The following is a 15,619-nucleotide window of genomic DNA, read 5'->3' as shown; positions in this document are numbered from 1 at the left end:
CCGCTTCACAGAAGGTTCCCACGGCCTCAGAGCCAGCAGAAGGGACGGGCCACAGACCATGCCGCCCTCTAAGGACGTTCCTTGGCCTGCGTGTCTGGGGTGTCCGGTCCCGCTAGGTAGGGAGCGCACAGGCTTTACCCCCCAGGACCCTGCTCGCTGGAAGAATGTTCCGCAGCCTCCTGGGTCCCAAGTGCTGACTGAACAGTCCCCGGGCTCAGGTGCGGCTCAGCGTCTTGTTAGGGGAAGGAGCGCTGGTTCTCAGACGCGCTCCTTGGGTCCAGGGCTGATGGGCCCTACATCCGGCCTATGACTGACCCGGTCCCGGGGCCAGCGGCGGGCGGGGACACTGCTTCTGAACTCCCGGTTCAACCCCAGGGCCTGGTTCGCACACGCGCACCGCAGCCTCCCCTCCTGTAGTGCATCCGCCCCGCAGACCTGGGCACGTCTGCGCACAGGCTGGGGTCTGGAGCTCGGCCCCGCGCGAGAGCCAAGGGCGAGACCCGTACCCGCAGATGTGCCAGGCACTTCTCTCCTTGGCCTGCACGTTCCCTAGGTTTTCTGCAAACCCTGTGTCATCAAAACAGTTTTCCAGAAAGTGAACCTGCATGGAAAGAATGGAACGCGACGTGATGCCGTCAGGCCACAGAGTCCACGATTCCATTGCCCTGAAATGCGAGAAAAAACCAGGTTGTCGGGGCAGAGCCCGCAGGAGCAGGTGCACGGAGCAGGAGGCCGCCAGCCCAAGCCCGAGCCCGGCACGCCCAAGGCACTGCCCTGGGACCCCACCCCAAGTTGTGGAGGCCGGTGCTCGCCTTCCCCAGCCCTGGCCCCGGCTCAGCACTGAGAGTTGTCGCTCCGTGGGGAGGCGGCCGCAGCTGTCACGGCTCAGAGCTCGTGCCCTGCTGACGCCGAAGGGACGGCCGTGACCTCACAGCTCCTGCACAGGCGCCTGGAGCAGCGGGGGCCGGAGAGGTTCTCATTGGTGCCACCTGCCGAGACAGAAGGGGCGTGCCTGGCCATTCGGGGCTCCTCCCAGCGGCACTGTGACCACAATGCGGGGCGGGGGTTGGGGGGCGCTGAAGGCCACAGCCGTGAAGCACCAAGGTTGGGCGTGGGGCGGCCAAACAGCCAGAGGAGCGGCCTCCGCGATGGAGAAGTTCAGGGCTGCGATGCTGCTGGGGGCCGTGGGGGACGCGCTCGGACACAGAAATGCCCACAAGGACAACAGTGCCTCCGGAAAGAGGGTCCAGGAGGGGCTGCAGACAAGCGAGACCCTGGGCCAGCGGCCACTCTCCCCGGAGACGTGGCCGGTGAGCGACAACACCATCATGCACCTGACGACAGCCGGGGCGTTGACCACAGGTAAGCCGCAGTCCTGCGGGCGCCGAGCGTCTCCACCGCGACGACCCCAACCCCCACACCAGCCTCTCCGGTTGTGTCACTCCGCCTGTCCGCGGTCGGCCTCCGAAATCTGACTCTTGGTTCACGTCTGTAAACGTGTCTCCAGAGTTAAACCAACTGAATGTCTCGCTTCGGGCTGTTTCGCGAGAGGGTCCAGCTTCTCCCTGTAGGCAGTCGGCCCTCCAGTTTTACTCTGAAAGAAGAGAAAAACAGTAAGCCCACTGGAAATTCGGGCCCATTAAGATAACATTGTTTGGGGATTACTTATAATCCCAAAGAGTTTGAGTCTAAATGCCATCTCCCAAAATAGGACTCAGATATCTGCCTAAACGGCTCGTCGGGAGCGACGCGGTGAGTCTGGCCGCTGGGGCCGGGGCCGTGACGTGCCATCTGGGCAGCAGGTGGACGGGGGCGCGTGTCTGCACGACTTTCAGGGAAGCAGCGGGGGGTGAGCACAGCTCCTGGGCCGGTTCCGGCTAACAGGGTGCAAGTCGGGCGGCAGAGAGGCAAGGAGGCCTCGAGCTCCGCGCCGGGGGCTCGCCCAGCTTAGCTCTGCGCTCACCGGGCAGGAATGCCGTCCGCCGCTGGTTCCAAAATAGCCCAGGCGAGGCCTGGAGCCGCACAGATAAGATAGCTCAGGGGCGCCGAGCGGGGGGCACCTCCCTGAGCCTGTGCAGCGGGGACGTCCGGTGTCTCTGTGTCTGTTCCCGGGCTGACCGGAGCAGGACGCCGACCCTCCTCAGGAAGCCGCGCCCGAGCCCAGCCCCGGCCCCCGGTTCAGGCGGCGCGGCCGGGCCTTGCTCCCAAACGCGGCTCCCTCCGTGGCGCCTGTCGCTGGGTGCCCCGCGCGGTCCCCGGGTCCTCTCCGCGCCCGCCCCTGTGTCTCGTGACGGCGGAGTCCACCCTCCGCGTCCGCAGCCGCCCCCGGACCGGACGGGCTCTCCGAGATTAGCCTGAGCCCTCTTGACAGAAACGGCAGGATCAGCCTGATGTGAAATGGAGGAAGGGGGTGGGGGGCGTTCGGGGCTTCGCTTCTGAGCCAAGACAAGCCCCCGCCTCCGGCCTTGGCACCGGGGGCTGCTGCGTGCCCAGCACCGCCTGGCCTGCCGGTCTCGAGGGGTCGCTGGAGCAGAGCGCCCGACCCGGAACCTCCACAAGGCGCAGCGTCTTGTTCAAGCCGCAAACAATCTAAGGGGAAATTTATTCAATTTAGTTGTCCGACAGCTGGATCTTTTATCAATAAACAGCGAACTGTGGGACGCCTGGGGGCTCCGTTGGGGAGGCGGCTGCCTTAGGCTCAGGTCATGAGTCCAGGGTCCAGGGATTGAGCCGGGTCGGGCTCCCTGCTCAGCGGGGAGCCTGCTCCCCCCCCCACTCTCCCTGCCTGTGCCCAGTCTTCGTGAAATAAATAAAATCTTTATTAAAAAAAATAGCAAATTGAAAAAAGAGATAAAAAAAATAACAAATTGTAGCCAAAATGGAGCCTCTGAGGCCCGTCCACGGGCCCCACCAGCCCCGACGTGGCGCTGAGCGTGGCGTGCTGGGTGCTGACCCGCCTGTGTCACCGTCTGACCCTCACGTCACCCCAAAAGCCGACGTGTTACCACTGCTCTAGGGAAGAGGGACAGACACAGAGAGGTCAGGTGACGCGCCCCAGGGCCCCACAGCCAATGAGGTCGGAGCAAGGACGGGACCAAGTAACTTACTTCCCACACACAAGCTCCTCACGCCATGCCCTCCGCCTGCACCAGCGGCCGCACGGGGACCTCCAGGACCCGGTGGATGCTAATTCCTCAGACCCGCACACAAACTGGGACCACGGATTGGCATTTTCAAGTGCGTCCCGCCATTCTGCGCTGTGGGGCCGGGAGGTCCTTCCTGTTGTTGTGAGAGCGACGCAGGGTCACCGACGGCCCGTGTGACCTGCTCCTTTGGGCCGCGTCTCCGGAATGTGCGGAACTGGATGAGATCAGTCCTGGCCCCGGAGCAGCATCGGGCTCCCTGCAGGCCGGGCGGGCAATCCGGTGTCCGCAGCACGCCGGCGGGCTCATGGCCTGCAGTCACCAAAGCTGCCTTGTGTGTGCGGCCCTGTGCCCACTGCCCAAGGGTGCCTCGGGGGCCCTGGGGGCTGCCACTCCCGGGCCTCAAACTCGCAAGCTTGGTTTCCCTCCTGCTCTTTGGGACGACGAGGCTTCCGGCACAGGCTTACGTGCGATGAGGTGGGGAGTGCGTGCACTCGGCGCGTAATAAGTTATTATTAAGGGACGGTGGCTCGTGGCGGAGTAGATGACGCCTGCCTTTCTCAGTGTCTTGGTCTGGAGGTCAGCAGCTCCAACGGCCACGGCCACACAGGAGGAACAGGGGTGTGCGCCCACCGGGGGCCACAGCAGGTGTCTCAGGCGTGTGTGTACCCGCAGGGGGACGGGCGGCCTGGCCCACGCGGGACGCACCCGGCCTGTGCAGACCCAGCTCTCTGTCCCCTCCGTCGCTGGCTCCCTGATGGGAACAGCGTTTTGAAAAGCTGACGTTTTTACTACAAAACGAGTTGCTGTGGGCATTCTGTCTTCTTCATGCTGACGTGGGCTGGGACACGTTCGGGGGTTTCGTGAGTGGACTTGTCTCTGCAGAGGCAGAGTGGGAAGGCGGAGAAGGGTGAGCCCAAAGGCCACGTCACAAGGTGGCGCGAGCCCAGAGCACCGCGGCTCTGGGAAACCTGTTCCTGGTCTGGATTCGGGCCTGAAACACAAGACTGTTGCTATTTTGTTTTTAAGGAGGTTTTTTTCCTTCAGCAGGATGTGATTCCAGAATAGAACGGATTATCTGAGGGATTCTGGAAGGCCGGCTCACTCACCCCACTTCGAGTTAAGGAAGGCTGTTTGTTTGTAAGGGGGGTCATCTGGATGACCCCAGCAGCCGTGTGCCCCGCGAAACCCACTACCCGCCCCAGCCCGGCTGGCCACACTCTCTCTACACACCGCACCAGACTGCGGCCATGCGTGGCGCGTCCCACAGGCCGCCTGCCGTGTGCAGCTGGGGGCAGGAGGACTGAGCACCAGGTCCCCCCTCGGAGCCACAGCTCCAGGGCGCGAGGGCGGCAGGAGCTTCCCTCCTGGCGCAGGGAGGGGCTCGCCGAGTGCACCTGTCTCCCTGGAGCCTGGGGTGACCAGGAGGGGCTCAGGGCTCCCTCCTTTGCTCCTCTCTTCCCCCACACCACCCCACGTCGCGGTGTGTACCCAGGAGAGGGGCGGACATGCAATCTGGGTGCAGAATGCGTCTGTTGGTAGCTGTGAAAGTCCCACTGGCGCCTTCCCCCTGCCCAGCCGGCCTGGCACAGGGCCTCTCCACCACCCCTCCCTGCTCTCTGACAGAACAAGGCAAACTGGACCCCACATCTGGAGCTCTGTGGCCTCTACCCACCAGGCTGGGCTTTTAATGACAGCGGTGCTCAGACCTTGCCCTCAACCTCTGGTTACCATCATCTCTGGGCTCGGGCAGGTCGCGTAACCCACGGAGCCTTCCCCATGACCCAACACGACAAGCTGGCGGTGCTGGGGGGCACCTGCGACTGTCCAGGGCAACGGCCCCCCGACGGCTGCTGGGCAGCGCATCAGTTGCCCTGCCTCCGCGTCCGCCATCCTTGAGGGACGCCCTCACACACTGGGGGCTGCTTCCCAGGAGGGAGACGGCCGACGGAGTGCGGAGGCTCTGCCTGCTGCACAGAGACACGGGCCCGCAGAAGCCCAGGGAACAGGCAGATTTCGGGCCGGTCCTCACATGGGTAGAACTATGGGTTTTGTCTGGACTCTGCTGTGTAGCCAGAGTGAACCCTGTGCAGGCTACACGTCCCCAGGGAGCCACGACTGTGGGCGGTAGATCGCCAGAAGCTTCCTCCTCTTCCACACACGTGGGGCCACGAAGCTTACTGCCACCGGCCTTGTCCCTGCTGCCCTGGGGGCTCACAAGGCCGCTGCCCTTCCTGCTCAGTCTGACCCTGTCCTCCTACTCTTTCATTCCCAGACTACTGGTGCCTGGACGACCTGTACCGGGAGATGGTGAGGCGCTACGTGGAGGTCCTCGAGAAGCTTCCAGAACACTGGGCGGACCCGGCCACCCTGGAAGGCTGCTCGCAGCTGAAGCCAGATAACTACCTCCTCGCCTGGCACACGCCTTTCAACGAGAAGGGTCAGGGAGCGCTTTCTTCTCCCCGTAAAGCGCATGTGGGACAGCAGCCTGGACACTAACCCGTGTGCCGTCCACTAACCAGCAACACCGCAGGTTTGCGCAGCACAGGGGGACGGCTGGGGCTCCCGTGTGCCGCGGCCGACACCCGGGCGTCCATCCACACCAACCCTGGGTTCATCTTAAGGAACACTCTTGACTGCCTTTCCTTTAAGTTTGTATTTCACCAAAGTCAGGAAAACATGTACTAGCAGCATGTGGTCTGTCCCCAGGATGCTCCAGTGTGTTCAGAGGGGCCGTATTTATGTGACCAGATCTCTGCCTCCACGGCACCAGCTCCTGGGTCCTGGACCCGCCCCTCCAGGTTTATAGAGGACAAACGTGCCCCTTTGGGTTTATACTGGGGACGGACCCCACTCTGGGCTTATACTGGGGATGGGTCCCCCCATCTGGGCTTATACTGAGGAGGGGTCCCCCCCTGTCTGTGCTTCTACTGAGGACAGATCCCACTCTGGGCTTGTACTGAGGACAGACCTCCCCATCTGGGTTTATACTGAGGACAGACCCCACTCTGGGCTTGTACTGAGGACGGACCCCACTCTAGACTTATCCTGAGGTTGGCATCTAATCATGGCATCTAACGTGGCATGAAAGAAGAAGGGAAACAATCTATAATGGAGAGAAAAATCAATAATCAGAACCCACGAAGCCTGAGGCAGCTGTTCGAGTCATGCAATGGGTGTAAAGTTGTAGGTATTCCACAGGCTGAAACAGTTAGGTAAGGACACAGATGTACACAAATCACATTTTTAGAAAAACATTACGACGTCTGAGTTTCTAAATGCACTGGGTGAAATGATATTTTTCAGAAGAAAAACTTAGTGAGTCTGAAGGCACAATAGTAGAAACAACCCAGAGTGGGACACAGAGAAAAAAGAATTCGCAAATAGGAAAAAAGCACAGGCGACTTACCGTGACCTCACGTGCCCGTGGTAGGGTCCCTGGCAGAGCGAAGGGCAGCAAAGAAACGATTTGAAGGAACAGCGGTCAAAGTCTCAGAAGACAGGGACAGACTCTTCTCCAAGGAGACTTCAGACGCCAGCAGACATGGGGAACATCGCTCCACAGCACTCGGCGTCAGGGAAATCCCAATCAGAACCCCTCACGCCAGTCAGAATGGCTGGAATTAAGTCAGGAAACGACAGGTGTCGGCGAGGGTGTGGAAAGACTGACCGTGAGGCCCATCGGGGGGACACAGGACACGACCACCCAGCTCCTTCCGAGGTGACCACTCACTGCTCGGAGGAGCTGAACGGTCCCTCCGGGGTGTCCGCCCCAGAGAAGAAAGCGTGTGCCGAGACAAAGGTTTGGTTAGGAGAGTTCACGGTGTTGTCGCCATCCCCCCCCCCCGGGGAAATGGCCCAGGCGTCCGTCAGCAGGTGGGAGGGCCGTGCGGTGGCGTGTCGTCACACCCTGGGACCCTGGGACCCGGGACGGCACCCTCGGTCCGTGGCAGGCCGCTCGGCAGAGCTGGCTTCGCAGCGAGCCAACGTGTCCGCTACAGCACGCGGTCTCTGCAGGTCTGTGCCCGGCGTCTTCCGGGAGAGCGTGCAGGAGTGCGTCCCAAGCCCCCCAGAATTCTGTGTCCGATGCCGGAGCAACCTTCCGACATGCGGAAGCTTTGACGTCCGCGTCCTCTCTGTGCGTCCGGCACTTGGGTCGTGGGCCTGTCTGCCACTCCCTTCATGAGGCTGGGATCGGCGCTCCCTCGGTGTGTGTCCGCGTCCGGTCGCTCGTGGAAGTCCGGCTGCCAGAGGCGGGGTTCTCGGAGCCAAGTCTGAAACTGGGTGTACTGTGTGTTCCTCCCAGGGTCAGGGTTCGGGGCCGCCACCAAAGCCATGTGCATCGGCATGCGGTACTGGAAGCCAGAGCGCCTGGAGACACTGGTGGAAGTGAGCGTCGAGTGCGGCAGAATGACACACAACCACCCCACAGGTGACGCTGTCCCCGGGGTTCGCTTGCCTGTCGGCCGGCACGCACTGCGTACGCTCTGTGGCCGACCTACGCGCCGGCTCGGCGTTGAACGCGGCAACCCTGGAGAGGGTGAACCCGGCATGTGTGGCGCCGTGTGCGCCGGGGGGAGGGAAAGGAAGCTGCGCCCCGGGCTGACGTCTCGGGCGGACACTTGGTGTCACATCGGTTGGGCGTCTTCTGCTGAGTGCTGCGCCCGTCCCCAGCCGTGCCTCTGTTCCCCACCTGTCGCAGGGATGACTGTGGCACTGGGAGCCAGGCCGACTTGCACAGGAGGACAGAGCACGGAGCCCCGAGCTCTGGGCTTGTCCTCCTGGAGCCGTGACGCCGGCTGCTCCCGGGGTTTCCCACCGCATGTCCCTCACACAGCATGAGGGCAGGCGGGGCCCCAGCGCTGACCATGAGTCACGACCCGGAAGGGCTGTCGGCTCCTACGTTTAAGAAAGATTGACGTGGGCGCCCGAGTGGCTCCATCGTTCAATGTCCGCCTTCAGCGCGGGTCAGGATCCCGGGGTCCTGGGATTGAGCCCCTCGTCAGGCCCCTGATCGGCAGGGAGCCTGCTTCCCCCCTCCCACTCCCTCGGCTTGTGTTCCCTCTCGCTGTGTCTCTGTCAAGTAAATACATTTAAAAAAAAAAGAATGACACGAAACTCGCAAACCTGTAGCCACGCATGGATCAGGGCAGGGATGCGCCCACCCAGCCCGCCGCTGCCCTGAGACTTCCCTCTTTCAAGGCCACTTTCTTTTTTCCTGAAACACTTTATTTAAGAGAGAGAGAGCAGGTGCGTGAACAGGGGGAGGCAGAGGGAGAAGCAGGCTCCATGCCGAGCAGGGAGCCCGATGCGGGGCTCAATCCCAGGACCCCGAGATCATGACCCGAGCCGAAGGCAGACGCGTCACCCACTGAGCCACCCCGACGTCCTCCAAGCCACTTTCAATGTTGCTGTAGCTGGTGTGGCTGCCCTGTGCCCCCCTGGCAGCACCCGCGTGGGGCGCTCCCGGCAGCATACGTGCAGAGCTGCTGGCACGTCCCGGCCGGCTGGGGAGGGCTCCGTGCTGCGCGCCCGCCGGCCCGTGGTGCAGGTGGAGGCGGCTGAGCCCGGGAAGCCTCCAGGCGCGACAGGGCCGAGTGTCTGCCGACAGTCCAAGGTCCACAAGACTCCGGGTCCGCAGCCCCGACCCCTACAACATTGGCTGATGTACTGTCCGCTCGTATGAAGGAAACGTGTGACACACTGTGTTTCTGAGGAAAGCCCCGATGAGACACGGAGGGTCTGAGGGCACGCAGGCAGCTCCGGGAAGGCAGGGGCTCCTGTCCCGTGTTCCGGACACTGCGGGCTGCAGGCATCGCAGTCGGATTGCGGTGCATGGCCTGGACGCTGGATACCCCTGGGGGAGGGTCACGGCAGGGGGTCAGGATGGTGACAGGTCTGAGAACCCGACACTGACTCCCAGCCTGCAGCAGTGCCTCCCAGAGCGGCCAGCAAGCCCCCAAGGGCAGTTCCGAGACAGCCGTGCCTCTCTCTGCGTGGTTGTCCTTTCCGTGAGCCTCGGGCAGGCCTGGCGGGCACTCCTGTGTCCCCACCACAGCCCTTCGTGCAGGAGATGGAAGGCCAGTGTGCCCGGAGCCACGGCCCAGGACGCTGAGCCCAGAGCCATGGCTGTTCTGTTGTTCTGTTCTCTGCCCCGCAGGCTTCCTCGGGTCCCTGTGCACGGCCCTGTTTGCATCGTACGCTGCACAGGGCAAGCCTCTGGAGCAGTGGGGCAGGGACATGGTGCGGACAGTCCCGCTGGCCGAGGAATACTGTAAAAAGACCATCCGGCACCTGGCAGGTGAGCCCAGCCCCTTCCTGTCGCTCCCCACCAGGCGGGCCTGATGCACACGCAGGGCACATTCCGATCAGGTTCCCAGACAGCTCGCGGCCGGCCCACCCCACAATGAGACGGGGGCCTGACCCCGCCAAGCGGGCCAAGGCACCCCTGGCAGAGGGCGACACCTGCCCAGGGGACTCCTGTAGCCGGGAAACCAGGACAGTCGAGCAGTTGTAGCTCCACAGCCCGACCCCAGCGTCCTGCTGTCTGACGGCAGCCAGAGAGACGAGAGAGGGGCACACCGGGCTTCGGCATTCCGGATGGTCCTGAAGAAGCCCGTCCCCTGGGACGAGGGACGCCCACACCGACGTCCACACTGCTCCCAAAGCTTACGGACGGCCGGACCCGGAGCCCAGACGGGTATCTGTGCCCACTGGTGACATCAACACCCAGAAATGTCTGTCTGTCCCAGTTACCCAAACCGTGGTCAGAAGACACCCCCCTTGGCTGCCCATGTGGCGTCCACTGGCTTGTCCGGCAGAGGCTCTCGGGATCACGGTGTCTCTGGCGTCAGGGAAATGGCACCTGACAGACCAGACGGAGAAGCAGGCGCAGGGCTAGAAAGCCCACAGCTTCTCCTTGGGCAGCCGGCCCCGCGCAGGGCTCTCTCCCTCTGGGAGGGCCCGGAGCTCCGCGTGTCTGTTCTCAAGTTGTACGTGTTCCTCCTGGGGCAGAGGGGCCTCGGGGTGTGGGTGCAGGAGCAGGCTGTGGTCTTCTGGGTTGCCCGAGGCCGAGGTCTTGAGACAGAAAACCCACTGTCACCCTTTGACAAGTGGGGACTCATTATAAATGCTTCTGGAGAAGCTTCCAGACCAACGTGACCAGGAGAGCTTTGCCTCTGCTTCTGCCAGCTCGTAGTGCTGGGAAACTTGCCCACCGGCCCATTCTGGAGGGAAGCAGAGAACCTCTTGTCCACCATGAACTCAAGTGTCCCCTATAACCCTAATCATAGAACAGAGCTCCGCACTTGCCTTATTTTGCCTGGCTTGAGTCACTCAGCCCCGGCTCTCTGCGGTGGCGAGGCTGCCTGGGGCCGCGTCCTTCCACAGGGAGAGACAGGTCAATGAGGCCAAGTGCGGGCCACACGGTGTGTTCCCGCTGCATGGGGGACAGTCCCCAGAGCTCCCCAGGCTTTTCCGCAGAGCAGCCATCAGGGGCACTCCTGGACAGGAACGGGGAGGACTTGGATCTTTCTGTTTAATTTTAAACGTGTTCAACCTGGAGTTTTATGACCTTCTAGGACACACACCCTTTTCAGTAGAAACCCAAACCGTCTGGAGAAAATCGTGTTCAGGGCTTTCTGCTTAGTGGTGACAAAGCCCGTGGGCAGTACAGACACTAGCAACTCTGTTCCCCGTCTCTCTGCTTGGATGTCTGTCCCCGGACTTGCTGCCCAGCGGCCGGGAGAGAAGTGGCCCCACGCGGGCCGAGCCCGGGTCTCCTCAGAGCCTTCCTGTCTGGCCTGGTCACCTTGCCCCGGCCTTCGGTGGCTTTGCTGTTAGTTTTGTAAAGCGGACTCTGGCCAGCTTTCCTGGGAGCCTGCAGGTCCCTCAGGACCCAGAGCCCCACCAACACCTGTCCTAGGGCCTATCTGTGACTCCGAGCCGTCCCCCATCCCGCGCGTGTCGGCTGTGCCCCTGGGCCGGAGGCTCCCCGAGCTGGCGAGGAGGCGCCGCGGTGTCAGCCGCCAGCCAGAGGGACGCGCAGGGGGTCACTGTCGGCACCTGTGCCCCGGCTGCAGGGGTACAGGCTCAGAACACACAGGAGAACAGTCTTGGGACCGCAGGTTGGGCCCTGGGTCCCAGACAGAGTCAAGCAAGACTTAGGGTTGCTTTGTCCCTCGTCTCCACCTTCCTCGCGGTGGTTTCAAAGCAGTGGTGGACGCCAGCGGGAGCCACGAAGCCGTGGCCGGGGTGGGCTCAGCCCTCCGCCTCCGGCCGCCCGCACTGCCCCCACCAGCCGGCGGCCCTTGGCACAGCGTACCTGCTCTCTCTGCAGAGTACCAGGAGCACTGGTTTTACTTTGAAGCTAAGTGGCAGTTTTACTTGGAGGAGAGAAAGATCAGCGACGACACGGGGAGCAAAGCCGTCTTCCCTGACCGCTATGACGCAGAGGAGAGGGACAAGGTAAGTCTGGCCGTGTCCAGGGGTGGGGACGGTCATGGCCGGGGTCCCTGCCGAGGGGCCACCGCGGCCCAGCTGTGTTCCGGCTCCGTGTGGATCCTGGCTGGGGAGGCTCCCCCCGCGGCAACGAGGGGCCCAGAGCAGCCGTGGCGGTGGTGGGGGGCGGTGTGTGTTGGAAACCTTCCTGGAGGAAGCATGTTTGAAACAGATAAAGGTTCATCTTTCCACTTTCTCTCACTAATAGCATAGTATGTGCTAGAAAGTTTGAAAATAGGGTTGTTAAAGACGTTCTGTTCCCCTTCATGTTCTCTGGGGTTACGACTTCAAGTTGAGGCTGATGAACAAGGCTGTGCACGCCATCAACCTGCCTCATGCTTCCAACACCCCAGCCGGCAGACGCTGTCGGCATCGGGGGCGGTAGCGCCAGGGAGAGACCTGAGTCACTGCGGCGTGGCCAAGATCCGCACGTGTCATCCATACGTCCAGGGATCCCAAAACTGAGCTGAAGCCCCTTGCAGTCAGGCGCTGGGCACACTTGTGGGCGGCCCCTCTGCCTGCCGAGGGCACCCCTGTGGTCCCAGCCGGCTGCCCCAGCCCCAGCCAGCGCGTCTGCGTTCCAGGTGTCAGGACGATGTCAGAACGGTGTCAGGGAAGAGGGAGGGCCACCCTTCCTGCTCGGGTGTTTCTTACCGCCCCTCTGTGTGCCCCCGTGGACCTCGCCTGGATGCAGGAAGGCCCCGGTGGGCAGTCCTACAGATGGTACGGCTGCCCCAGACCAAGGCGGACGGTCCCGAAGACATGGGGCTGTGATAGCCCATCCCCCCACCCCCGGCCCCTGCCCGCTCCCTGCTCTCGCCAGCCTGACCACGTGTGGCGCACCCCACAGGGCTTCATCCGGAGCCCCCACCCCTCCCTGCCTCAGGGCCTTGGCGCCCGCTGGGCCCGTGCTCTGCTCAGACGAGGGCCGCGTAGGCTCTGTCACCGTAGACTTGGCAGTTGCCCCAACTCGTGGCCAGGCTGGTTTGTCACAGGAAGGCCTGCATCCGTGGGAGCCTCCAAAGATGGGTCTTTCCTGTGCACGGTCAGCCCAGCCCTGGGGCCGTGCCTGGCAAACACACGGCGCCCCGTAAGTGCACAGCCAGCAGATAAACACCTGTGACCTGGAAGAAACCGGGAGCTCATGCCCCAGCCAACACTGTTGCTGCCGCGTGACCCTGACGCCAGTCTTCCTTCAGGCTTACCGGAAATGGAGCTCGGAAGGCCGAGGGGGCCGGCGGGGCCACGATGCCCCCATGATTGCCTACGATGCTCTCCTCGGAGCCGGAAACAGTTGGACGGAGCTCTGCCACCGGGCCATGTGTCACGGAGGTGGGACTGCCTTCTTTAATGGTCTTGGGTTCTGGGCGACCAGCACCCTGTTCTCACCCCAAAGTGTCCTTCCAGGGTCTCCAAGGGCCTGGCCTCTTGCCCCCAGAATGTGTGTCCTTCTCTGGGCGGGTGCTGCCTCGCGTGGCTGTTTTCCTGAGCTCACGAGGAAAGGGCTTTTGGGGAAGACGGGGTCCGCGCCCCTCCCCTCCGAGGCCACTGGGCTAAGAGTGGGCGTCCTATGACAGCCCCATATGGTTCTGCTGACCCTGTGGCCAGACAGGGTTCTGTGGGACTTTGCATCAGCGGCCGCGGGTTTGAGCCTTGCAGGGGCAGCTGTCACGGTCCCGAGGCTGTGCAGGATCTCCCGGCCCCCTGGTGCCCACTCTCTCCTGCGGGTGTGAAATGAGGGGGTTCCTGGCAAACACCAGCTCACACGGGACACAGAGTTCCATGGGCATCAGAGCCCCTCGGTTCCTGGTGCCGAGACTGAGGTGGTGAGGGCCGGTGCCGCCCGCAAACGTGGGCCCCTGGTGCACCCGGCCCCCAGGACAGCACGGGCATCCGTACACAATCACGCGTGTGCAAGGAGGGAGGGTGGGAGGGGACAGCAAACCCCTCAGGTCGGTGCACCCAGAGCAAAGAAGGGGTCGGGTCCAGGGAGCTGCCCAGAGGGTCTCTGACACGAGGCCTTGGCAAGGGGGACTGGCAGGCTCTGGCTAGTGCCGGGTCCCTGAGCCATGGCTGCCTGCCTCGACCCCGAGGTCCCTGAGGACCTGTGTTTTTCGTTCCAGGCGAGAGCGGGGCCACAGGGACCATTGCGGGCTGCCTGTTCGGGCTGCTGCATGGCCTGGACGGGGTTCCCGCGGGCCTATACCAGGACCTGGAGCACAGGGAGGAGCTGGCACGCCTGGGCGAGGCCCTGTACCGCCTGTCCACAGAGGAGAAGTAAAGCCTCTCGCCGCGGCCCTCCGGGTGTGCGCCACGCCTCCCCGCTCAGAATCACATCTAACCCTCCCCTCCCCAACGTCAGAACCCCACCTGCCGTCCCACGAGGATGTTTGTCCTGCCCTCGCGCGGCCCCGGGACATCACTGGCCCCACGCCAGAGGCCCCAAGCCTCCCAGCGCGGCAGCACAAACAGCCTCGGGGACAGGCGAGGTGTCTCCCTGTGCACCACTAACGCTGCTCGCTCTCGGTGCCGACCGCGCTAACCAGGACGCCGCGCGCGGACCAAGCGCACGTCCCCGCCTGCTCCTGGCCTCGGCGCGGCCGCCGGAAGCGCTTCACCTGCGCCGGCATTTTTAATCACACTAGATCTTAGATCTTAAAAAACCAACCCCTTTGGAGCGAGTGCCTGAGAAAACCGGGAAATAAAGGGTCCTCGTGCGTCCCCGCATCTCCTTCGGTGTGGTCTGCGGCCTGCCGGGCCTGGCCTGGCCACCGCAGGCTCCACCGGGCTCGCTGCTCGGACGCGGCCGGGTCCCTGCCCGCGAGCGCAGAGAAGGAGCGCACCTGCTCGGCCGACAGGAGCGTCCCACACCGTCTTTCGGAAGTAGCATCTGGTGTGAATAAAAGCCGGGGGCGTCTTGTGCTTAACATGGCTTCGGCAGCTTGGCTGGGCCGGCCCGGCTGCGGCGGCGCGCTCTTCAGGGGGCTCCGGGGCCCGCGGGGTCACCCCTCGCTTCCCAGGAGGGCGCGAAGGCTTGGTGCGAGCTGGCAGGCGACGGACCCGGGAGGCGCTGGCGAGGAAGGGCTCCAAGTCACGGACTGACGCCCGCTGCCGCTGCCGCTGTTTTTTATTTTTCCGGGGGGAAAGGCAGGAAGCCGCGCGCAGGGGGCCTCGCGGCCGGACCGCCAGGAGCGCAGGCCGTGGAGGTAAGCGGGCGCGTGCACCGCGGCGGCCCAGGCCCCGTCCGGCGCCAGGACCCCAGCCCGTCCTTGCGGGTCAGGAAGGGGGTCTATTCGCAGCCCGCCGGCTAAACAGCACGAATTCCCCTGAGAGGCGGAGACGTGTCCCCGTCTTGCTGCAGAGACTGGCACGCGCGGAAGACGAGGCCCCGGCGTGGGGGGGGGCTCAGCCCTGCGGGTCTGACCCGCGCTCCCGCAGAGGTGACGCCCTGGGCTTCCAACATCCCCGAGCCGTGCGCCCGGGGCGCTGTGTGGAGAGCCGGAGGCCCCCAACCGGGGTCGCGCTCCCAGGCCCCTCACGTGGCCCTGGAAGCCGCCTCGCGCGTGTCCTGCGGGAGCGTTTCAACACGCGCACGCACACATTCCTTTTTGGCATTTTGGGACCCCGTCCTTTTGGCCACTGCAGTTTCTTGGGCACTGTGGCCCATGTCCCTCGGTTGTCCCGTTCCCAAGGCAACGCGGGCCCCTCTGGCAGGGACGTCCACGGTAGCCCGCGGCTTCACGTCCTGCGTGCGGGGCTCAGGCGGGGCGCGTCCTCCCGCAGTGCAGGGCGTCTCCTGTATGCTCCAGTGGCACGGCGCGTGGGCGCATGGGCTCAGAAGCTGGGGCTCGGGTCCGCAGCCAAGCCGACCACGCTGGGCAGTGTCGGCAGCCCCGAGCCCTCGGGGACAGGCCCCGGCTCCTGCCGCTGCTGGCCGCGGGGTGGGAGCACGTCCCCTGCTCTGCTCGCACATGTGG

The 15,619-nt window shown here is 63.8% G+C and overlaps 1 protein-coding gene across 1 annotated transcript; it reads left to right on the top strand.

Moving 5' to 3' along the window:
* Positions 1-1,037: 1,037 nt before the first annotated feature.
* ADPRHL1 (ADP-ribosylhydrolase like 1) lies at positions 1,038-14,210 on the top strand. The gene is made up of 7 exons (XM_044250705.1): positions 1,038-1,362; positions 5,419-5,583; positions 7,450-7,575; positions 9,304-9,444; positions 11,482-11,609; positions 12,842-12,974; positions 13,766-14,210. The coding sequence occupies exons 1-7, from the start codon at positions 1,053-1,055 to the stop codon at positions 13,921-13,923; spliced, it is 1,161 nt and encodes a 386-aa protein (XP_044106640.1). The 5' UTR covers positions 1,038-1,052; the 3' UTR covers positions 13,924-14,210.
* Positions 14,211-15,619: the final 1,409 nt, after the last annotated feature.

Source organism: Neovison vison, chromosome 5 (genome assembly GCF_020171115.1).
Source record: "Neovison vison isolate M4711 chromosome 5, ASM_NN_V1, whole genome shotgun sequence".
Taxonomy (NCBI): domain Eukaryota; kingdom Metazoa; phylum Chordata; class Mammalia; order Carnivora; family Mustelidae; genus Neogale; species Neogale vison.
The sequence above is the reverse complement of the archived record's forward strand: the minus strand, read 5'-3'. Positions and strand labels throughout refer to the sequence as shown.